Genomic DNA, 26066 nt, shown 5'->3' with positions numbered 1-26066 from the left:
AGATCATATACAAGTAACAGTGACTTTATACACTCTCTATCTGCATGTGCATGCAATCTATACATGTAAAATGTGCCATTTACATATATAGATGCTTCTCAAATAAGGGTCATAGACATCTTTAAAAAAAACAACACACCCCACAAAAATTGCAGAAATCATGGCTAAAATAAAGTTGTGGAAGTTTATTTCACAGGAACGGGTGTAAATGTTTGAACATAAAGTACATGCAAACGAGCACATTTTATAAAATGTATGTGTAAACTGCAACACTTCCTAAACTCCTTCCTCAAATATATGTACACCCAAGTCCTGTGGAAGTACGCCTATCCTTGTCACTGTGTACACTTAGGGCTCCTTTTACTAAGCTGTGCTAAGAGCATTAACGCAAACTGAATTGCTGCACGCCCTAGACCTTAATGGCAGCACTGAGCTGGCGTTAGTTCTAGCCGTGTAGCGCAAGGTAATATCCTGCATGCGCTAAAAACGCTAGCGCACCTTAGTAAAAGGAGCCCTTAATAGCACTTCTAATTTTATAAGCTGCATGTTATGCACCTGTGCTTGACGTGAAGTGGAAGAGTAGCTTGATGGTTAGAGCTGTGGGCTGAGATCCAAGAAAGCTGAGCTCAAATCCCACTGCTCTACTTTGTGATCTTGGGCAAATCACTTAACCCTCTATTGCCTGAGGTACCAATTTAGATGGTTAGCCCACAGGGACAGGGAAATACCTATTATACATCAATGTAACTTGCTTTGAGCTACAGCTGAAAAAGGCATGAGCCATGATTCTTACCCCTCATTATTGGAGATCCTTGAAAACATGCTTGTTTAAAAAAATATCTACTGTAATCACCTTTCTTTTCTTGTTTTTTTTTTTTTTTTGGGGGGGTGTTGTTTTTTACAGTTTTTGTGAAATTCTTTGTTATGTAATCCACTTCGGGCCTTATTGGGAATACAAATGATAAGTTATTTATTTTCAGTTCAAACAATTTTTTATTGATGACAACCAAGCAATGAATTCACAATGCCAATAGTAAATACACATATCCAACCAACAGCATATCATACACAAAAGTCATCAAAATGTTGTCTTTAACTAAAGGCCCCTCCAAAAAATAATCCATCCCCCTCCCCAACACGAAACACCCCAACAGAGTTACATCCCCAATCCCCCTCCCCCCATAAAACCACACTCTAAAGTCCAGGAATTGATTCTTTAGTCCCAGACATCACCGAATAATACATTTTAACCCTCCCCCCCTCCCCAGAGATGCAGCGGAGTGTAAGGCTCCTAACTAAGAGCCAAAGCTATACTACGGGCTCTGGGGAGACAAAAAGTCCAAATATGTTCCCCAAATCTTCTGAAATCTTTTCCACCACCTAAAGGTGGCATTGGCTCCCCAAATCTCATAAAGAAACAACTCATGAAACTTATTCCTCCACTCCCAATAAGAAGGGGGAGTGGGGGAACCCCAATGCTGCATTATACAACGTCTGCCTTACGAATAAAGACCCTTTTGCCACTACTAAACTGGAACAAAGATTGTGTCCTGTCCAAAAGAAATAACTGAGGCTGTACTCTCACAGGGTGGGAAAATAACTGAGTCAAAAAATGAGCCACGTGTCCCCAAAATTTCCCAATCAACCCCCACCCCCACAGAGCATGAAAAAAATTATTGTGCCCTACCTTACATTTCCCACAAATTGCTGTATCAATATGTCCTGCCCGAAATAACTTAAGTTATTTATTTTTATTTACATTTCTTATATACCACTTCTATTCGAAGCAGTTTACATTCAGGTACTCAAAGTATTTCTCCTTATCTGTCCCAGCTGGCTCACAATCTAACTACAGTACCTGGGGCAACAGAGGATTAAGTGACAGATTAGAGATTATAAAATCCCTTTGCTTCCCCATTCCCTGTATAAAATTACACCTGTAATTAGCAAATAGGCCCATGGAAAATAATAGGGCTTACATAATTTAGTGTGCATTAAACCAACTAACTGTTTAACACTTATTAGTAAATAAGGCCCAAAATCTTTCTTTTTGACCTTTTTTTTTTAAATTCTTTATTCATTTTCAAATTTACAATAAGTGTAACAATATATCCAAACAAATTAACAATAAATATAACACTTAATAATCATCAATGGTACAAATAATATGCTCTTATCTCCCACCCTTTCTTATCATATCATCAATACCTTATACAATATGTAACAATAAATTTACCCTCCCCTCCCCCCTCACAATCAAACTTGTAAATTTAAGGGAAAAAAAATAAAATAAAATGTCATCTAATCGGTACAATACTTTGACCTTTTGACCTTTCTTGTGAATCAATCTAATTTACCTAGCCCCTTTATTTGGGAAAGGGATCTTACTGATTGGTATTGGGATCTCAGAGGAGATAAATGAAAAGGGAATCTCAGGAAGAAGAGGTAGAAGGAAAGGAGGAGATGAGGAATAAGGGATCAGAGGAAGGAGAGATAAAGAGAATAAAAGGAGTAAGGATAAGGAGGAAAGGGAAAAGGAAGATCTGAAATAAGAAGGCAGAAAGGGGAAACATGCATCAAATAAAGGGATCTGAGATCAAAGTACGGGATTATTCACTCGCACTCCAAATTGCTATAATCCTCTCACACCACCTGCTCCCCATCTCCAGCTTCCTCACTCACCATTCATGCATTCTCCTGTACCTGTTTTGATCCCCTCACACACTTCTGAGACACCACAAACATTTCTCATTTATTTCAGGTGACCTTCAACCTTCTCTTTAACTTGACTCATTGAGTATGCATGGTCTATACCAGCGTTTCTCAACTCGGTCCTGGAGTACCCCATTGCCAGTCAGGTTTTCAGGATATCCAGAATGAATATGCATGAAAGAAATTTGCATACACTGCCTCCATTATATGCAAATCTTTCATGCATATTCACTGTGGCAAGGGGGTACTCCAGGACCGAGTTGAGAAACACTGGTTTATACCAGTGGCTCCTAACCTTGTCCTGGAGGACCACCAGCCAGTCAGGTTTTGAAGATAACCCTAATGAGAATGCATGGAGCAGATTTGCATACCTGTCACCTCCATTATATGCAAATCTTTCTCATGCATATTCATTAGGACTATTAAATAAAACCAACTGGCTAGTGGTCCTCCAGGACAGGGTTGGAAAGCACTGGTCTATATTGTTATTTTTAATACCTTTTTATTAGATTGTACACCACTTGGTTCTGTGATATAGCATGAGCAGTATAATACATTTTTAATAAACTATAAACTATGGGCCTGATCTTATAAACAGGCACATATGTAGAATGTCAAAAAAGGCGCCTATTTTATAAAGGCAATATAAGTGACTTAAAACAGGCTCCCAGAACATAAGAACATAAGAAGTGCCTCTGCTGGGTCAGACCAGAGGTCCATCGTGCCCAGCAGTACACTCGCGCGGCGGCCCAACAGGTCCAGGACCTGTGTAGTATTCCTCTATCTATACCCCTCTATACCCTTTTCCTTCAGAAAATTGTCCAATCCCTTCTTGAACCCTAATACTGTACTCTGTCCTATCACGCCCTCTGGAAACGCATTCCAGGTGTCCACCACCCGTTGGGTGAAGAAAAACTTCCTAGCATTGGTTTTGAATCTGTCCCCTTTCAACTTTTCCGAATGCCCTCTCATTCTTGTAGTTTTCGAAAGTTTGAAGAATCTGTCCCTCTCCACTTTCTCTATGCCCTTCATGATCTTGTAAGTCTCTATCATATCCCCTCTAAGTCTCCGCTTCTCCAGGGAAAAGAGCCCCAGTTTCTCCAGTCTTTCAGCATATGAAAAGTTTTCCATACCTTTTATGAAACGCGTCGCTCTCCTCTGAACCTTCTCGAGTATCGCCATATCCTTCTTAAGGTACGGCGACCAATATTGGACGCAGTACTCCAGATGCGGACGCACCATCGCCCGATACAACGGCATGATAACTTCTTTCGTTCTGGCTGTAATATCCTTCTTGATTATACCCGCTACAGTAGCACAAATATTCTCATACAATTTACACCAGCTCTGCCCCAACAAAGGCCTTAGGAATGCCTACTCATAAACGGCCTAATTCTATAAACGGCACTAAAAATTGCATATGGAAATTTGGGCGTGTATGCAATTTAATTGAACAACAAGCCAATTATGGTAATAGGACAACTGAGCACTAATAGTCATCTGCTCTCATTAGCATTAATTAAAATTTACATGCACATTTTTAGGCATCAGCCTGCTCCGCCCCCCCCCCCCCCCTCGGTGATACCAATATATCTGGCCTGAGAGAACGGTGAGCCCAGATCTGAGCCTGCAGTCGGCAGAGCTTTCAGTTTTTCTTTGGGCCGGTTCTTCTCTGACCCTCGACAGACACTCACAGCTGCAATCGGCAGCAAATTTCGACTCGGGGCCGGCTCCTTCACGGAGCCTCCAGCAAAACCGCCCCCCTCCAACCCGGGCGTGTGAGCCTGCTCCGTCCCCCCTCGGCGATACCAATATATCTGGCCTGAGAGAACGGTGAGCCCAGATCTGAGCCTGCAGAGCTTTCAGTTTTTCTTTGGGCCGGTTCTTCTCTGACCCGCAACAGACACTCACAGCTGCAATCGGCAGCAAATTTCGACTCGGGGCCGGCTCCTCCACGGAGCCTCCAGCAAAACCGCCCCCCTCCAACCCGGGCGTGTGAGCCTGCTCCGCCTCCCCTCGGCGATACCAATATATCTGGCCTGAGAGAATGGCGCGCAGCCGTTCGGCGCGCCGGCTAAGGCACACGGCAAAGGCGTGTGCACCTTTGCACGCACCTTCGCGAAGCACCAGCGCGAAAAGCCCAACTCCAGAACAAACGATAAGTACTCCTTACAGATAGAATCTGCATGTTTAGAATACATATACAATCGTATACTGCATGTCCAGTATGTATAGCCAGCATATACAGCCTGCTACCGCATGTATAATAGATATAATATGTAACTGTATATTGCATGTAACCTACCACTGCATGTAACCACTATTGCATGAAAAGCCTGCGACCGCATGAACAACCTGTTATCATCATGACTTGTCCAGTTAATGACCAATTATTGCATGACCAATTACTGTCTGTTACTGCATGACCTGGCACTACTTACATAACCAGTCACAGCTGTCTTTCTCCTTATACTTAACCTGTTACCACTATATACCATATGATAATCCTCCTACCCCAGATATAATCTTTCTCTACTTTCACACTGTAAGTTCTCCCCAAGCTTAACCTGCTCTCGCAACTTAACTCAGTCCCTTACACTTAACTTACACTGACTACACAACCAGTTTCACTCTACCTCTACCTTTTCTATTAATCGCTGACTGTCCCTATCTGCCACACCCAGTCAGGCAATAGTCCCCTCTCCCCTCAACCCGATCCGCACATCTCATCTCACAACATGACAACCTGCAATAAACAGCAACTACTATTAGGGATACTATACCTCCTATGCTCTAAATGCTGGGGCAATGAAGACAACCCCCCCCCAACCTATGCACACCTACCCCATCTCCTGGCTCAGACCAGTCGAACTAACTAAACCCTCCAACCCCCTCCAACTCCTACAAGACCAGCCAAAACAAGACCTTCAGCAAATCACGGTATTAAACACCACCCGCAAACACCGCAAACCACACAGGAACAAGATCGGCAACAGAAACATAAAAAGGCTAACATATTCTGAAATCCCTACAGCAAACAGTTACGAAAACATTAAGGGATACTACCTAAATACCCGCTCCATGAGAAACAAAGCCCACATAATAAATGATTGGATACTACAAACAAAACCTGATCTCCTGTTTCTGACAGAAACATGGATGATCTCTGACACAGACACTATCATGAAAGAGATCCTACCTCAGGGATACAAAATTATCCCACTATCAAGAACCTGGAAAAAAGGAGGAGGACTAGTGATCATTCTAAAGGAACACTTCGACTACATCAAGACCGACTCCAAGTCTTCAGAAAACCTTGAAATACTAACTTGCAGAATCACTAGTGCACAGCTAGAAGAGTCACTGGTCACAACTTTATTCTATATCCCACCCAAAAAATGGTCAAATGCAAAAGAGGAATTTGCCGAATTCCTTACCTTATTTACCCTAAAAGGATCATACAACCTGCTTCTGGGTGACATAAACACTCACCTTGAACAAAAGACAACACCAGAAATAACTGAAATCGCCAACTTCCTAATGTCACTGGACTTTCCAAATCCAGACGCAGAAATAACCCATGAAAAAGGACACAAACTAGACTTAATCACCTTCTCCCACAAAGAAACAACAGCCCCCAAAATACAATACTACCCAGGACCCTGGGAAAAATGCATCTGGTCAGACCACTACATTGGCAAGTTCAACCTACACTGGCTAAAACAGAATACACAACAAAAACACAAAAACATAAACACGAACACAATAACCAGCCGCGGCACTATCAACCCAACCGAATTCTGGACCCGCTACGAGTTACATCCCATAACCAATGAAATTCAGGATTTCCCTACAAGATGGGAAACTTACAGCAAAGAACTCCTAGACCAAATAGCACCATATAAAACATACAAAAAGAAAAATAGACCACCAAATGAATGGTTTGACTGTGAACTACTAACCACCAAACAAGAACTAAGAAAATTGGAGAGAATCTGGCAAAAAACAAACAATGAGTCAGACAAGACAAGCTGGAAACAAAAAATGAAAATACACAAAAATCTGATCAAAGAAAAACGCACTAAGCACTATGCAAAAAAAATTGGTACTTCAAAAATAAACAGCAAAGAATTGTTCAAACTAGTAAAAACAATAACTGATACAACACAAATGCTGAAAAAGGACAACGAGCCCACTCCATCGGCACAAACCCTAGCCAACTTCTTTCAAAACAAAATCACTGAGCTAAGAGCAACTCTACCCACAACCACAACAAATGCTCTTCAATACCTCGAACCCCACGACCAAGACACCAGAGTTGACATGATATGGGACCACCTCGAAAGCACAGTTACTTACCATAACAACTACAACTGATACAAAATGCAGCAGTCAGGATGATCTTCGGGCTGAAGAAGTCCGATCACATAACCCCTTCCTACCGACTCCTACACTGGCTACCGATGGAGGCGCGCACGAAGTTCAAGCTAGGATGTCTCTGCTTCAAGGTACTAAATGGTCTAGCCCCAAAATACATAACAGATCTCTTCTCATTCCCAACCAACAGACATGAAAGAAAAACACACATGAAATTTATCTCCCCACCGGCTAGAGGGTGCAAATATAAGAGACACCATCAACAACTGCTATCATATCAAGCTGCCATATGGGGTAAAGACCTAGAAAAACTAATTGCGCACACAAACAACTATGAAGAATTCAGAAAACACCTAAAAACTTACCTATTCTTGAAATACCTAGGTAACGAACCGGAACATCAACCCCCCTCGTAACATCACCACACACCTGAATTTTCAACTGTTAACCCCAAACCCCCCAAATCACTAAACATGAACACTATACGAACTTACGGAATATTTCTACTTCTGTCTAAACAACTTGGCGCTTCCTGGCCTTGCAACACACAACTGACGTTAACACTACTAATGTCATCAGATGTACAATGCTATACACTTTAAGTAGTTGTACGAGAGATACACTGCTATACTCTCTAATTCGCTGTATGAAAAACTTCTCTTGATTGTATTTACAGTTTCTTTATTGTAAACCGCTATACCCTCTAATTCGCTGTATGTAAAACTTCTCTTGATTGTATTTACAGTTTCTTTATTGTAAACCGCTATACTCTCTAATTCGCTGTATGAAAAACTTCTCTTGATTGTATTTACAGTTTCTTTATTGTAAACCGCTATACTCTCTAATTCGCTGTATGTAAAACTTCTCTTGATTGTATTTACAGTTTAGTTTATTGTAAACCGCCTAGAAGTCGCAAGATTACAGGCGGGATATAAGAATAAAGTTATTATTATTATTATTATTATTATAACAGGTGTTATCCAGGGACAGCAGGCAGATATTCTTGACTGATGGGTGACGGCACTGACGGAGCCCCAGTATGGACAATTTTAGAGTGATTGCACTCTAAGAACTTGGAAAGTTCTAGCAGGCCGCACCGCGCACGCGTGAGTGCCTTCCCGCCCGACGGAGGCGCGCGGTCCCCAGTTAGGATAAGCTAGCTAAGAAGCCAACCCGGGGAGGTGTGTGGGACGCAAGAATATCTGCCTACTGTCCCTGGATAATACCTGTTACGGTAAGTAACTGTGCTTTATCCCAGGACAAGCAGGCAGCATATTCTTGACTGATGGGTGACTTCCAAGCTAACAAAAAGAGGGATGGAGGGAAGGTTGGCCATTAGGAAAACAAATTTTGTAAAACAGATTGGCCGAAGTGTCCATCCCGTCTGGAGAAAGCATCCAGACAATAATGAGATGTAAAAGTATGAACTGAGGACCAAGTAGCAGCCTTGCAGATTTCCTCAATAGGAGTGGAACGGAGGAAAGCTACAGATGCTGCCATAGCTCGAACTCTATGGGCCGTGACAGAACCTTCCAGTGTCAGTCCGGACTGAGCATAACAGAATGAAATGCACGCTGCAAGCCAATTTGACAATGTACGTTTAGAAACGGGGTGTCCCAATTTATTCGGATCAAAGGACAGAAAGAGTTGCGGAGTTGATCTGTGGGGCTTAGTACGCTCTAGATAGTAAGCTAAAGCCCATTTACAGTCCAAAGTATGTAAAGCCTGTTCTCCAGGATGAGAATGAGGTTTCGGGAAGAATACAGGCAGGACAATCGATTGATTGAGATGAAATTCAGAGACAACCTTAGGGAGAAACTTTGGATGGGTACGCAGAACCACCTTATCATGATGGAAGATTGTAAAAGGTGGATCAGCAACTAGTGCATGCAGCTCACTGACCCTCCTGGCAGAGGTAAGAGCAATAAGGAAGACCACTTTCCAAGTGAGAAACTTGAAGGGAGCTGTAGCCAAAGGTTCAAGGAGGCTTCATTAAGGCGGAAAGAACCACATTGAGATCCCAGACTACAGGAGGGGCCTTAAGAGGTGGTTTCACATTGAATAGACCCCGCATGAATCTGGAAACCAAAGGATGAGCTGAGAGAAGTTTCCCATGAACTGGCTCATGAAAAGCAGCAATAGCACTGAGGTGGACTCTGATGGAAGTAGATTTGAGACCAGAGTCAGACAAAGAAAGAAGATAATCTAACAAGGTCTCTACCGCAAGGGAAAAGGGATTATATGATGATGAAGAAGACACCAAGAGGAAAACCGTGTCCACTTCTGATGGTAACATTGAAGAGTGGTCGGTTTCCTGGAAGCATCCAGAATAGAACGAACGGGCTGAGACAGAAGAGAATCAGATGTGGTCAGGCCGAGAGATACCAAGCTGTCAGGTGCAGAGACTGAAGGTTGGGATGCAGAAGGGTCTCCTGATGCTGTGTAAGCAGAGAAGGAAATATTGGAAGAAGAATGGGCTCCCTGGAACTGAGTTGAAGTAGAAGGGAGAACCAATGTTGCCTGGGCCACCGTGGAGCGATGAGAATCATGGTGGCTTGTTCCCTCTTCAGCTTGAACAAGGTCCGGAGCATGAGAGGCAGAGGAGGGAAAGCATACAGGAACAGATTGGACCAATCCAGGAGAAACGCATCCGCTGCCAGACAGTGAGGAGAGTAGAGTCTGGAGCAGAAGAGGGGCAGCTGATGATTGTGAGGAGCTGCAAAGAGGTTTATCTGAGGAGTGCCCCATTGAACGGAAATGGACTGGAGAGTCAAAGGATCGAGAGTCCATTCGTGGGGTTGGAGAATTCTGCTGAGATTGTCCGCCAAGGAATTCTGCTCTCCCTGAATGTAGATAGTTTTCAGGAATAATTGGTGATCTGTCACTAAAGACCAAATCTTTTGGCCTCCTGACACAAGAAGCGAGAGCCTGTCTCACCCTGTTTGTTGATGTAGTACATTGCAACTTGATTGTCTGTGCAAAGTAGTAGAACCTGAGGGAAGAGAAGATGTTGAAAAGCCTTGAGGGCATAAAACATCGCCCGGAGTTCCAGGAAATTGATGTGATGCTTCTTTTCCTGAGCCGTCCAAAGGCCTTGAGTTTGAAACTCGTTCAGGTGAGCTCCCCACGCATAAGGGGAGGCGTCTGTGGTGATGATGAGTTGATGAGGAGGTAGATGGAACAGAAGACCTCTGGAGAGATTGGAAGATATCAACCACCATTATAGAGACTGACAAAGAGATGATGTCACAAATATGTGTCGTGAGCAAGGATCCATCGCTTGGGACCACTGGGTGGCTAGGGTCCATTGAGGAGTGCGCAGGTGAAGACGTGCGAAAGGGGTGACATGAACGGTCAAGGCCATGTGACCCAAGAGTATCATCATTTGCTTGGCAGAGATGGAGCGTTGTGGAAGCACCTGCTGACATAGACATTGAAGAGTCTGAAGACGGTCGGACGGCAGGAACGCTCTCATGAGGACTGTGTCGAGGACCGCTCCAATGAATTGCAGTCTCTGAGTAGGGATGAGATGTGATTTGGGTAGATTGATTTCGAACCCCAGAAGTTGAAGGAAAAGGATGGTCTGGTTGGTGGCAAGGAGCACTGCTTGAGATGAAGTGGCTTTGATTAACCAGTTGTCCAGGTAAGGGAAGACTTGCAGATGGTGAGAGCGTAGGAAAGCAGCCACCACAATCAGACATTTGGTGAACACTCTGGGAGAGGAGGCAAGACCGAAGGGTAACACCTTGTACTGGTAATGACAGTGATTGATCATGAAACGGAGGTACTGTCTGGAGGCCAGATTGACCGGTATGTGAGTGTATGCCTCTTTGAGATCGAGGGAGCAAAGCCAGTCGCCTTGATTGAGAAGAGGGTAAAGAATGGCCAGAGAAAGCATTCTGAATTTTTCTTTGACCAAGCATTTGTTGAGATTGCGAAGATCTAAAATGGGTCTGAGATCTCCTGTTTTTTTGGGGACCAGAAAGTAACGGGAGTAAAATCCCTGCCCCCTCTGATCTAGAGGAACTTCCTCTATGGCGTTCAAAAGAAGGAGGGATTGAACTTCTTGTAGAAGAAGGGAGGACTGAGGAGTGTGCAAAGCAGACTCTTTTGGCAGACTTTGGGAAGGAAGAGTCTGAAAGTTGAGAGAGTAGCCGTGACGGATGATGTTGAGGACCCACTGGTCCGAGGTGATGGTTTCCCAATGGATGAGGTACAAAGAAAGACGTCCTCCTATGGGTTGAGGAAGATGGGCGGATGGTAAAACACTGGCTATGCCCTGGAGAACGAAGTCAAAAGGGTTGCGTGGACTTCTGCTGTGGAGGAGGTTTGACCTGTTGCTGCTGTTGCGTCCTAGGGGGTTGTCGTTGTTGCTGGCGCTGACGCCGAGGCTGTTGAGGAGCTGGTGGTAAGGGTCTAGCCACATAACGGCATTGGTAAGCTGATTGCTGCCTGAAAGGCCGGACAGGTGGAGTCTTCTTTTTGGTCTTAAGAAGAGTGTCCCAGCGAGTCTCATGTGCGGACAACTTCTGGGTGGTGGAGTCCATAGAATCATCAAAAAGTTCATCCCCTAGGCATGGAGCATTAGTGAGGCAGTCTTGATGGTTGACATCAAGCTCCGATACCCTGAGCCAGGCTAGACGACGCATGGCAACAGACATGGCCGTGGCTCTGGAGGTGAGTTCGAAGGTGTCATAGATGGAACGAACCATGAACTTTCGAAGCTGGAGAAGAGAGGAAGAACATTGGCGGAAAGCAGATCTCTTGCGGTCAGGGAGGTACTTCTCAAAAGAAGCCAGATTCTGAATGAGATGCTTTAGATAAAAGGAAAAATGAAAAGCATAATTCCCTGACCGGTTAGCCAACATAGCGTTTTGATATAATCTCTTACCAAATTTGTCCATGGCCTTCCCTTCTCTGCCAGGAGGGACTGAGGCGTACACACTAGCTCCCGCAGACTTCTTTAGAGTAGATTCCACCAAAAGAGACTCATGGGAAAAGCTGCGGTTTATCAAAGCCAGGTATGGGGATGACTTTGTATAAGGAGTCCAATTTACGAGGAGCTCCTGGGATAGTCACAGGAGTCTCAAGGTTTTTGTAAAAGGTTTCCCTCAAAATATCATGGAGGGGTAATTTAAGAAATTCCCTTGGAGGCTGGTCAAAGTCCAGTGCATCAAGGAAAGCTTTGGATTTCTTGGACTCAGCCTCCAAGGAAATAGAAAGAGACTCACACATCTCTTTTAAGAAAGAAGTGAAAGAGGCAGTATCTGGTTTAGAGGATGGATCTTGAACAGAAGGATCCTCTTCACCAGATGAACATTCACCTTCTGAGAGAAGAGGCTCTTCGGAGTCACCCCACAGATCAGGATCCCGAATTTAAAAACTGCGATCCCGAGACTCTGGTGTCGAGGGCTCAAGGTGTCAGGATTTACGTACCGACTTACCCGACCTCAAAGAAGCGGTACCGGGAGAAGTTAAAGGCTGTATCGGTGCCGAAGTTTGAACAGCCTGATGTAGCGCTCTCGGCTCCGGGGCCAGAACCGGCATGGAGACCAAGGAAGCAGAATGGACCGGTACCAACAGAGTGGAAGCGGACAATAGAGGCTGCCCCACTGTCGGTACCGGTGGCTCAGACCGGACCGGGACTGGAAGGTTCAGTGCCAATAGAGCAGGAAGGAGCTGTTGCAACTACTCTTTAAGTTGCACCTGAAGGACGGCTGCAATTCGCTCGTCCAGGGAGGGCACCGGTACCGTTTTCTTTTTCTGCGGTACCTGTGGTGCCGCTCGACGCCCAGAGGATGAGGAACCCGAGGACGAGGGACTCACCTCTATAGGGGCGGAGCGTTTCCGCGGGCGCCTCGTGGTCGGCAGGACTGGACTCGCTGCCACAGAGACCGGAGGGCGCTCCAGCGGGGAAGGCTTCTTAGCCGGCTTACCTGACTGTTGTGACGCCGGCGCGGTATCGCGCGGTGTCAAAGAGGTGGGTGCCGATTGAGACGGAGCCGATGCCGGTGTCGATCCCGCAGAGTCAGCCATCTCGGCACCGAAAAGTAACCTTTGTTGAATTTGACGATTTTTCAACGTGCGTTTTTTCAATGTGGCACAACGGGTGCAGGTGGAAGCCCTATGATCCGGACCCAGACACTGTAAACACCAGTTGTGTGGGTCGGTCAGAGAAATGGGCCGTGCACACCGCTGGCACTTCTTGAACCCTGGCTGAGGGGGCATGAAAGTAAAAACGGCTTCTGCCAAATCGAAGGCCGAGGCTTCGATGATGGCAGCAGGCCCCGCCGGGGCGAACCCGAAAGAAAAAAAGAAAGGGATTTTTTTTTTTTTGAGAAAAAAGAATGAAATAAAAAGAAAAGAAGGAAGATTTACTTCCTCAAAAGATTTTCGCGAGCGGGAAGGCGAGAAAAAGTATTTTTCAACGGCCGTTGAAAAAGACGTGTCTTCTTAGCTCCGCGGAAACTAAGAAACTGGGGACCGCGCGCCTCCATCGGGCGGGAAGGCACTCGCACATGCGCGGTGCGGCCTGCTAGAACTTTCCAAGTTCTTAGAGTGCAATCACTCTAAAATTGTCCGTACCGGGGCTCCCCATAAGTCAAGAATATGCTGCCTGCTTGTCCTGGGATAATACCCAAACTGGCATCAGTTCCTAAATTTATTCAACAAGTACACCAAATCTAACTGTCTACTTGATGCATGTCCCCCCAAAATCATGACAGTTGCCCCTCCAGAATTTAAAAAGGAACTATTCGTATGGCTAACAACCGCCCTTACAAGCGGAACATTAAACAAAAAAATGGGACACATACTAATCACTCCAATCCCTAAAGATCAGAAAACCTCCTCAGCACTGACATCCAATTTCAGACCCATAGCAAGCATTCCCCTTTTCACAAAGATACAGGAAGGATTGGTCAACCTTCAACTAGTAAACTACCTGGACAAATTTAACATCCTTAGTGAACACCAATCAGGATTCAGGAAAGGATACAACACAGAAACTGTCTTAGCCTCCTTACTGAACCACCTCTATGATCTCTTTAGCAAAGGCAAAAGTGCACCGATTCTACAATTAGACCTCAGCAGTGCGTTCGACCTGGTAGACCATGAAATCATGCTACTGTGCCTTGAAGTAATGGGAATTTCTGGTAAGGCAAAGAAATGGTTCCAAGAATTCCTAACAAACAGATCCTACCAAGTAATCAGCAATGGAAACTACTCCAAACCATGGAAAAACCCGTCAGGCGTGCCCCAAGGCTCCCCCCTATCGCCCACCCATTTCAATATCTATATCGCCTCCTTAGGTCACCTCCTACAAAAACTAAACTTAATACACTACATTTATGCAGACGACATATCCATTCTAATCCCCTTAAATGACATCACAAAAGAAATTGTAGACAACCTCTCAAACATAATGACCGAAATCGATAAATGGACCACCAATTTCAAACTGAAACTAAACGCAGAGAAAACAAAAGTCTTTCTGGCTAGTCCTAACGACAAAATTACGAGAACTTCGATAAAAATAAACAATCACGAATACCCAATATCCAAAAACATAAAAATACTCGGTATCACTCTAGACACACACCTAACTATGACTGACCACACAAACTCAATAGTGAAAAAATGTTTTTACACGCTATGGAAACTAAGGACCATAAAAAAATACTTTGACCCAACATCATTCAGGTTGCTGGTACAGGCGCTGATCCTATCCATTCTTGACTACTGCAACATCATCTACCTGGGTATCCCACAAAAAACAATAAAAAAACTGAGATTACTACAAAACACCGCCGTTTGCCTAATTTTCGGACTAAGAAAAAATGACCACATCAACCCCTACTATAAAAAGCTGCATTGGCTACCAATAGAAGCGCAAATATTATTCAAATTTGCTTGCACCTGTTTCAGCAAGTCTGGGGACTAGCACCTTCTTACCTGCAAACTCACTTCATCCTACATAACCCCACGCGAGCAACCAGAAACAAAAACATCTTTACATACCCAAAGATTACAGGCTGCAGATACAAATCATTCCTGGATAGAACCTTTAAGTTCCAAGCGAACAGACAGCAAGTTTGGCTGAAAAACTACATAAACGAACCCAATCTGACTTACAGTGCATTCCGAAAATTGATCAAAACCGCCCTTTTCGCCAAATTCATTGACTAAAACAGTCCCCTCCCTCACTAGAACTTCCCCCCTGTAATCACCTTTTCTTTCTCTCAAGAAGCTCCTTTCATGTATTAGGTATTCTCTACCCATAGAACTCCAATTAATATGTTAGTACTAAAGTATTCAGGTATTCATTACCCATAGAACTCCAATTAGAACGTAAGTTTCCCATTTAGATTATTGTAAAGTATTTAGACTCATTGTATGGTATTGTACTTAGACTTATTGTATTGTATTGTATTTAGACTCATTGTATTGTATTGTACTGTATTCAGACTCATTGTATTGTATTGTATGCAGAATTATTGTATTGCATTAAGACCTCTTGTAATTCGCTGAATGTCCAGCCTTCTTACAATGTTAACCGCCTAGAAGTCGCCTGACTATGGCAGTATAGAAAAATAAAGTTATTATTATTATAAAGTTATTATTATTATTATTATTGTATAAAATTCACATGAGTTTCCAGAAAGGGAGTGTGGCCTCGGAAGGGGCATGGGCAGATTTGGGGCATTCCTGGACTCTACATGCAGATTTAGAGAATTAGGGAGATTCGCAAGTAATTTTAGGCCTGAGAATTTACATCAGGTTTTACATGGTGTGAATCATTGCACCTAAAATTGAGCACAGATCCCAGCACCAAATGCTATTCTATAAATAATGCCCAACTCTGAGCACTGTTTATGACTGTTTTTTTGGTACCATATAGAGAATTCTGGCCAAAATATATACATTTTATATGTAAATTATGTAGGGCTATATAGAAGTAACTTTTTCATGTGAAGATCATGTTTTTTTCTAAATGTGGAAAATGCTGTATAAAATTAATCCCATGTGCACAAAGCTGACAAAGAAAGACTTGCTGTTTCTTACCATTCTTCCAATTTGAGCTCATATAGCTCTCTACGTGCCTTTCTCTTTTTTTCACTTAAGGTTTCTCCTGCCAGCTTCTGAAAGGCCATCAGCAGAGCCCCCATAGGCAAACTAAGAATACAAGAAAATACACACAACCAAGTTCAATAAAATTTCCTAGGAGGTGCAGTAGCTCACAGCAGCTGTTTTGATCACTACATTTTTAACCATGCCTGTGTTAAAACAGTATTTCTCAACTTGGACCTGGAGTACCCCGTTGCCAGTCAAGTTTTCAGGATATCCACAATGAATAGGCATGAAAGAAATTTGCATATAATGGAGGTAGTGTATGCAAATCAAGTTTATGCATATTCATTGTGGATATCCTGAAAACCTGACTGGCAAAGGGGTACTCCAGGACCGAGTTGAGAAACACTGTGTTAAAAGAGCCAGGGTTGCTGTGGATCATGACTGAAGTGTCCTGGCAGAGCACCATGTCTCTGGTGATCGCAGTATGCACTAGAAGTAGTATTAGCAGTATAGAACAGCAGTTTATTGTCAGAGTTCATAGAATATCACAGAGATTTATTCTGGCCCATTTCTTGCAGACTTTCTTTGCTTCCAGATCACAGGCATAGTTAATGTGCTTTCTTTGGAAGCAGGAAGTCATTCTGGAGATAAGTTAAAATGCAATCTTTTTGATTTCTTACACCTGGAGATTTTATCCTTCTAATCGTTTCTTTATTTTCTCAAAGCAGAAAGGCCTGGATCTCAGTCCAATATATACAGCAAAGAACGTTTTAGAAATGCCCCAAAATGTAATAAAAATAATACACTGCAGGGAGGGAGATAACAAAATCTAAACATTTTAGAAAAACCTGAAGCTGGCAAAAGAAGAAATTAGGGCTTACTTGCTAATTTTCTTTCTTTCAGGCCCTACAGACTGGCACAGACAGATGGGTTTGCAGTTGCACTCCTCTGCCAGCAGGTGAAGAATGAGAACAAACTGAACTGTAGCAGTAGTACAAATAGGCTGTGCAGTCCCTCTTAGAACCAGTCTGACAAACAGCCAAGCAGGAACTTCAAACTAATGCATTGGGGGTTTTTTCCCTTTGTAAAACACAACAGATGGAGAAGGATTGGAACAGGTAACCAAAACTCCCCAGAAAAAAAGGAAAGCAAAAAAGAACAAAATTGCCATTTAGCATTCCTGAGAAAAAAAAACAACTCTTTGGATCATCAAGGAAAAACATTAGGTGGGTTCTGTGCCAGTCTAGAGGGACTAGGGGCTAGATTCACAAAGCAAACCGATCGTGTACCGATTGGTTTGTGACCCCTTAACGAGCAAATTTCTCTCCGGCCTGATTCACTTACCTCTCCTGCAATCCGCTTCGAATCCGTGCATGCAAATGAGGAGAAACGCATGCAAAGTAGACAGGGACGAGATTCACCAACCAAAATTTTAAAACCGACTGGGCTGGCCGATCAACCCAAGAAGCAACTGCTGGAGACCGGTCGAAAACATCTTTCAGACTCTCCAGCTCCATAGAAACCCTGCTCTGCCTCAATCTATCTCCTGCCTGATCTCCCCGAATGCCACCCTGCTCTGCCCCAATCTGTCTCCTGCTTGCCACCCTGCTCTATCTCGATTGCCGCCCTGCTCTGCCCTGATCTGTCTCCTGCCTGCCGCCCTGCTCTGCCTCAATCGCCACCCTGCTCTGCCCCGATCTGTCTCCTACTTGCCGCCCTGCTCTGCCTCAATCGCCACCCTGCTCTGCCCCGATCTGTCTCCTGCATGTTGCCCCGCTCTGTCTCCTGCCTGCTGTCCTGCTCTGCCTCAATCTGCCCCGATCTGTCTCCTGCCTGCCGCCCTGCTCTGCCTCGATTGCCACCCTGCTCTTCCCTATCTTTCCTGCCTGCTCTTGCCCATCCCCACACTGCAAGCCCACGGTTTTAACCCGGGCTAAAAGTATTAAAAAAAAAAAAGATTGCAGCACCGACGGGCATGCGCAGACCATTTAAAGATGGTCTGCGCATGCATGGGGATCACAGAAAAGCGATCCGTGCTGGCAGATGGGGCATTCCTCCGAACGCTCCCATCTACATATTTTTCCTTTCTGAATTTGTCGGACCTGCCCGGATCGGGCTCGATTGGGCAGGTTGGTGAATCTGGCCCTAAAGTAAGCCCTAGTTTCTTCTTCTTTAGCATCCTTCCAGACTGGCACAGACGGATGGGACACACCAAAGCAGTATCCATCATGGGTGGGATCCTCGAAGGGCCACCACAAGAGCTCGTTCACCAAAAACAGTGTCCTGATATGCCTGAGCGTTCACCTGATAGTGACACACAAAAGAATGCAGAGAAGACCAAACTGCAGCCTTACAGATATCCACTGGGGGCACAAGAGAACTCTCCACTCAGGACGCCGCTTGACCCCATGTGGCATGAGCCTTGAGAAAGTCTGGAACTGGCTTCTGCTGAAGAAGGTATGCTGAAGCAAAAGCCTCCTTGATCCATCACATAATCAAAGCCTTAGAGACACCTTCCCCCTTATGTCTACCTGCTAGGAGAACAAAAATGCGATCTGACAATTGGAACTCCTGAGTCCTTTTCATGTAAGTGCGAAGGACCCTGTGGACCTCCAATTTATGTAACTGCCTTTGCTCCAAAGTACCCTTCTGACTACCAAAAACCAGAAGGGCAACTGTCTGATTTACATGAAAGGGGGAAACAACTTTAGGAAGAAAGGAAGGAACAGGCCGCAGCACCACATGCTCTCTCGAATATTCCAAGAAGGGAGCTCTACAAGAAAAGGCTTGCAAATCTGACACACATCTTGCAGAAGTAATGGCTACCAGAAATACCGACTTCAAAGTAAGGTCTTTCGGCATGCAGGAACTCAGAAGCTCAAAAGGAGGACGAATCAGCACCGAAAGGACCAGATTGATATCCCAGGCTGGAACCGAAGGGCGGATCAACTTTGCAGATCTCATGAAACAGAACACATAAGGAAAAGATGACAATGGCAAGGAGGCAAAACTTCCAAGATGTGCAGGAAAGACGCATGCAGATGAAACACCACCAGAGAGGAACACCAGTTCTTGAAGAGGTGCCAGATGCACACATAAACCCAAGAAGTCAAGGACCTCTGAGATCCCAAAAGAGTAGAGACTACTTTATCTGAATATCCTTTCTTGCTTAGACATTCCCTTTCAAGAGCCAAACCATAAAACAAAAAGGGCCCAGATCAAACATATGGATGGGACCCTGAGTCAGAAGGTCGCTCAAGAGGGGCAGAGGAAGGGAGTCTGTCACTAGAAGATGGATCAACTCCCCCTTACCACAGATGCCTGGGCCAATACAGAGCCACCAGAATCATGTGGCCTGTGTGATAAACAATGCGAAGAAGAACTCTACCCACTAGTGGCCACAGAGGAAAGACATACAGCAGGCTGTCCGTTGGCTTATCCTGCACCTGAGCATCCAGCCCCATTGCCTGATAATTTCTGCGCCAACTGAAGGACCCGCACCCTGGAGTTGCCATAAGTTCTATCATCGGCCATAAGTTCTATCATCGGCCAACCACATGACCAAACTATCAGTTCGAAGGACCCGCACCCTTTAAGATCTAGTGAACGGAACCTTTTATCAATTCCTTCGTTAAAAGTTATTAGCACAAGAAGACAATTTATCTTCTCATGTACAGCTCCCCAGATCTGGAATGCGCTTCCCATGTTTTTACGGGAGGAGAAGGTGTTTGGGAAATTTAAAAGCGAATTAAAAACCTTTTTGTTCAAAGATGCATTTGCAAATTAATTAAATTTTATTATAAAGTGTTATTCTAGTGAATTATTTTGCTTTCTTTTGTTTTTTTTAATTTCCTTATGTATTTTCCCTGTATGTTCTTTCTTTACTATAAAAAAATGTATTTCACCCCCTCTTACCTTTTGTTTACGTTATAATTAATTAAATGTATGTAATGTTTTTGTTTCCTTACATGTATATTTTATTGTACATCGCTTAGAAATCCGATTAAGCGATTCAACAAGCCAATTAATAAACTTGAAACTTAAACTTGAAACTTCCATCATCAAGCACCACTTGCTGGGATCCAGCATATGACGACTGAGGAAATCCACCTGGACATTGCCCATTCCTGCTATGTGGGAAACCGAGATGTCCAGAAGATAAGCCTCCGCCCATTCCATGAGAAGTGCTGTCTCCTGCGCTACCAGACAACTCTTGGTTCCCCCGTTGATTGACGTAGGCATTGTCGGAGAGAACCCGAACAACTTTGCCTCCAGGAACATAAGAACATAAGAATTTGCCTCCGCTGGGTCAGACCAGAGGTCCATCGCGCCCAGCAGTCTGCACCCGCGGCGGCCCATCAGGTCCATGACCTGTCATGTTTACTTGATTTAGCCCTATAGCCCCAATGTTTTTATCTTTACTCTTTCCATACTCTTATCTACCCTTATCTGTATCCCTCAATCCCCATATCCTTCAGGAATCCATCCAATCCCTCTTTGAATCCCCGTAGCGTACTCTGCCCGACCACTTCCTCCGGGAGCGCGTTCCATTTGTCCACAACCCTCTGTGTGAAGAAGAACCTTCTGGCATTGGTTCTAAACTTGTCCCCTTCCAGTTTCTCCGAGTGACCTCTTGTGCCTATGGTTCCCCGTATTTTGAAGAATCTATCCTTGTCTACCTTCTCCATGCCCCTCATGATCTTGAAAGTTTCTATCATGTCTCCCCTAAGTCTCCTCTTTTCCAGAGAGAAGAGTCCCAACTTGTCCAGCCTGTTAGCGTATGAACAGTCCTCCATGTCATTTATCATTTTCGTAGCTTTTCTCTGGATCCTCTCAAGTATCGCCATGTCATTCTTGAGGTACGGCGACCAATATTGGACGCAGTACTCTAGATGCGGGCGCACCATTGCACGATACAGTGGCATGATGACTTCCTTCGTCCTGGTTGTAATTCCCTTCTTAATGATGCCCAGCATTCTGTTAGCTTTCTTCGAGGCCGCTACATATTGCGCTGATGATTTCATGGTTGTATCCACCAGCACACCCAAGTCTTTTTCAAGATTACTCTCCCCCAGCAATGTTCCCCCCATTTTGTAGCTGTACCTTGGGTTCCTTTTCCCTATATGCATGACCTTACATTTTTCTATGTTAAAGCACATTTGCCATTTGTTTGCCCACTCTTCCAGTTTGCTTAGGTCCCTTTGCAGGTCTTCGCACTCCTTTGTGTTTCTAACTCTGCTGCAGAGTTTGGTGTCATCAGCAAATTTTATAACTTCACACCTCGTCCCCGTTTCCAAGTCGTTGATAAATATATTGAACAGCAGTGGTCCCAGCACTGACCCCTGCAGAACACCGCTTGTGACCCTCTACCAGTCGGAGTACTGACCTTCACTCTAACCCTTTGTTTTCTGCCAGCCAACCAGTGCCTGATCCATCTGTGTACATCCCCTCTCACCCCGTGGTTTGACAATTTCTTAAGTAGCCGCTCATGGGGGACCTTATCAAAGGCTTTTTGGAAGTCGAGATAAATGATATCTATGGATTCCCCTTTGTCCATCTGGCTGTTTATCCCTTCAAAGAAGTGCAATAGGTTTGTTTGGCACGATCTTCCCTTGCAGAAGCCATGTTGGCTCGGTTTCAGCTGTCCATTTCTTTCTATGTGTTCACAGATGCTATCCTTTATTAATGCTTCCATCATCTTGCCCAGAATCGAAGTCAAGCTCACCGGTCTGTAGTTCCCCGGGTCACCCCCTCGATCCCTTTTTGAAGATAGGTGTGACATTCGCTAGCTTCCAGTCCTCCGGTACCTTCCCAGTGCTTAAGGATAGATTACAGATTTGTCGGAGTGTGTCCGCTATTTCCGTCCTCAGTTCTTTTAGTACCCTTGGGTGGATTCCGTCCGGGCCCGGTAATTTATCACTTTTCAATCTGTCTATTTGTCGGAAGGACTGGAAGGCCACAAGCACCAACCAAATAGCTCTCGTCTCCAGAATGTTGACTGACTATAAGGTCTCCTCTGGTGACCAGCTGCCCTGAGTTGAACGACTGAGACACTGGGGTCCCCAGTCAAGGAGACTGGCATCTATGAGAATAACCATCCACTAGTGCTGATCTAGACTGCGATGAAGTGGCCTGCAAAGGGGAACCAAAGTGTCCAAATCAAGAACCTGCAGGGACCACCTCTGAAGAAACACAGACTGAAGGCAGCACATGTGAGCACATGCCCATTGAACCACCAACCCCAAGCTTTGAAGCTGGCGACAAAGAGAAACCACATGGGAGCAAATCTGCGACTGCAACTTCTGCACCTGGGCCTCGGGAAGGAACACCCTCCCCATACTGGTGTCGAAAACAACTCCAAGATACTCAAAGCATTGAGATGGAGCAAACCGACTTTTGGAAAAGTTGACTACCCAGCCCAACAACTGCAGTAATTCCATGACACAGACCGTGACTCAGGAACTCTCTTGGAAGAATTTTGCTCGAATCAACCAATCGTCCAGTTAAGGATGAGCCAAAATGCCCTCCTTGTACAAAGTAGACAGGGAGAGGTGAAGAATGGACAGTATCACTATAAGCTAGAGCTAAGTCATGTTATATTGGTTTTAAACTACTTAAAATAATATTGATAATGAACAAAAAATAAAAGAGAAAAAAATTAATAAATGTGTCAATAAAAGGTGGACCGACAAAGAGTATTACGGCCAGGGATGTGTACCCTTATGGTGGTCTGAAGGTCCATACATTTGGAAAATAAATATATATAGCGAGCCTGTATGTAAAATAACTGAGACAATCACTACATCTCTTGATTATATTGAAGTGACAACTGAGGCACTATTTTTTGACCTCCTTGTGCAAAGCCACTGCCACCATTACCATAATCTTGGTGAAGGTACATGGAGCCATGGCCAAATCAAATGGAAGCACACAGAACTGATCATGCTTTTCCAAAACTGCAAAGCAAAGAAACTGCCGATGAGAGCCCAGAATTGGGAAATGAAGGTACGCCTCTGTCGGGTCGAGAGAAATCAGAAAATCCCTGGGCTGAACCACTAAGATCACAGACTTTAGAGTCTCAATTTGAAAAGGGGCCCGGAGTGCCCGGTTCACACACTTTAGATCCAAGATAGTACGAAAGGACCCCTCTTTCTTGGGCACCACAAAGTAATTGGAGTACCTCCCGGTACGAATCTCTTGAGAGTGCCTTGAGTTCCACTAGCCTCAGAAAAGTCTGATGAAATGCCTGCCTCTTTCAAATGAACTGACAGGAAGAGAGAAAAAGATCTGGCCAGCGCTGGTTGAACTCAAGAGCATACCCATCATGAATCACTTCCAGGATCCACTGATCTGACTTGACCACAGTCCATCCCCAGTAAAACACCTATAACCAGGCTCCTAACGTGAACCAGGGGAAGGACCTGAACACCGTCATTGTGCGGTACGAGAGGAGGAGAGAAAGGAGTCCTGTCCCCTGGCGTGCACCCTGAAAGTACTGCATACAATGGGAAAATCGACCCCTGGAGGAAGAACCCACAACAGAAACCCTACCAGGCTGATATCTACGAAACTCACATAAACAACCTGAGCCCAATCCTCCTCTACCAGACTGCCAAGGCCTGTCCTCTGGTAATCAAGGCATCTTGGATTCACCTAAACTCTGCACCAGCTTGTCCAAGTCCTCTCCAAAGAAAAAAAAGAGTTCTTAAAGGGAAATTTGCCGAGCTTGGAATTGGAGGCTGAGTCTGCTGACAAATGACAGAGCCACAAGGTACGTCTAGTAGCCACCCCTAAAGCCATAGACTTAGTCGAAGCCCGTAACAAATTGAATATGGCATCTAAAAGATAAGAAGAGCCAAGCTCAATCTTAGTGACCTCCTGATCCACCAGAGACCAGTCACTGCACTCCCTATCCAACACATGCATGGCCTACCTGAAGCATGCTCTGATCACCAGACCACAAGTCTTTGCCTGGCCCACCAAGGCAGCTACATCAAAGCTCTGCTTAAGAAGAGATTCCATCTTCTGGTCCTGGGGGTCCCTAAGGGCCAAGCCCCCTCCACCAGAATTGTATACCACTTGGCAATGGCCAAAACCACTGCATCTATAACCGGCAGACAAAAGGAGTCCCTGTCATAATCAGGAATAGGATAAAGCTGGGACATAGGCCGTGCCAGTCGAAAAGGGGGGACTTCCACTATGCATGCATGATATCCTGGATATCCTGATGCATGGGAAAGGAAGAGACCCGAGAGGCTACTTTAGATTCTTCAAAATGCAAAATAGATGACACTTGAAGGATGAGCTCCTGCAGCTCCTCCCAGTGAAAAATGTGTAGAACTGAAGTGTCCTTCTCTGCGGGTGGCTCGGACACCCAGCCACCCATGTCATCTGCCCCCCTCCCTGAGGGTCCTACAGATCCCCAGGTCCTCATCTGGTGACACATCATCATTCAGAAACACCATGTCCTCCAATGAGAGACGCTGCCACTTAGACGGGGGGAGGCGGGGGGGCAGAAGGACCACTGGTGCGTTCAAAGGACCACCAGCTGCTTGCAGGCAGTATACCTTGTACATAGCCAGCACAAAATCTTGGGAAAACCCCACCAGTGGGAGAAAATCATGCTCAGTTACAGAGGAAGAGGTCTGCCCAACCTATTCCTGCCTTTCCAATCTAGGTGGGAGCTCAGCAGAAGACTCAGCCAAATTACAGAGTTTCTCACCAAAGAAGAAAAGCCCGCCGAATAAGGCTCCCTCAAAGTTGAAAATACTGTAGAGGCATGAAAAGAACCAGCCGCGCAAACCCAACATGATGGGAAGGGAATCCCCAGTACCTGCGGCGGTAAGAAACCCTGGGTCTCTCCACTGGTGGCAGCCGTAACGGCTAGGGAAGCCCCAGAGCCTTTGGCAATTGGGGAATTCCAGGCCTCCCCACTGTATAGGCCGACTTTCCCTTTGCAGCCACCGGGGAATACCTCCTGCCAGCACGCAAAGCCAACACCGACAAGGGTTCCCCTGCGCATGGCTGTGAGCAAAAACAAACAAACACCAGCTGCACTGAGACCTCGGTGGGAGCACGCTAAGCACTTCTTAGGCTGAGAAGTGCTCATTGTGAATCATAATGCAGGCTCAATTCAGACGCCAGTTAGCTAGAAGGGAGAAAAATTAATGAATGAAAGGCTTCCCTTCAGACCAGCACTAATAAAACTCAATGGCTCTGCCTCAGGTTGTTTTTTTTTAACTTTATGTTTCAAAGGATCAGACCCCATTGACTCTCCAAGCTGTAGTCAGTGCTCACAGGCAAGGAATACAGCTGAGGTACCTCTAAATAAAAATTGGGGAGGTGAGGAAATATGGGAAGGAACTGATTCTAAGAAGGACTGCACAGCCTACTTGTACTACTGCTACAGTTTGTTCTCAGTCTCCACCTGCTGGAAGAAGAGTGCAACTGCAAACCCATCCATCTGTGCTGGTCTGCAGTAGTGCTGCCCGATTCAGGAAAAAAAAAATTCGATTCGATTCAGCCTACTGAATTGGTTTTTCGATTCAATTTTCCTGCCTAATTGGGTTTATTTTATAGCTTCTACACCCCCTTTGCCCTCTCCTACCCACACTGGCGCTGTGGTGTAAACAAAATAAAGAAACAAAAAGGACTTTTCCTCTCTCTGTTAAATCCTAGGTCACATTTGCAGTCTAGCACCAGCTCTGGCAGGATACACTTTTCAAATCTGACATATTGTAATCACAAAACAGAAAATAAAATGATTTTTTTCTACCTTTTGCTGTCTGGTTGTCTTCTGATAACTCGCTTCTTTCTCCGTGCTAACCATCTATCTTCCATCTGTGTCCTCCCCTTCCATTTCCATTCCTTTTCCCTGGTCTGGCATCTGTCTCCCCCACCTCCCA

General features: G+C 44.9%; 1 protein-coding gene across 4 annotated transcripts in view; it reads right to left on the bottom strand.

Annotated features, from left to right (window-relative positions):
* TIMMDC1 (translocase of inner mitochondrial membrane domain containing 1) overlaps window positions 1-26066 on the bottom strand; it is a 97581-nt gene that overhangs the window by 5348 nt on the left and 66167 nt on the right. For all 4 annotated transcript variants that reach the window (XM_033941569.1, XM_033941571.1, XM_033941568.1 and 1 more), the window contains exon 7: window positions 16153-16263. In XM_033941569.1, the coding sequence (XP_033797460.1) occupies window positions 16153-16263 (111 nt within the window). The remainder of the gene's footprint in view (window positions 1-16152; window positions 16264-26066) is intronic.

This window comes from Geotrypetes seraphini, chromosome 4 (assembly GCF_902459505.1).
Source record: "Geotrypetes seraphini chromosome 4, aGeoSer1.1, whole genome shotgun sequence".
NCBI lineage: Eukaryota > Metazoa > Chordata > Amphibia > Gymnophiona > Dermophiidae > Geotrypetes > Geotrypetes seraphini.
The sequence above is the reverse complement of the archived record's forward strand: the minus strand, read 5'-3'. Positions and strand labels throughout refer to the sequence as shown.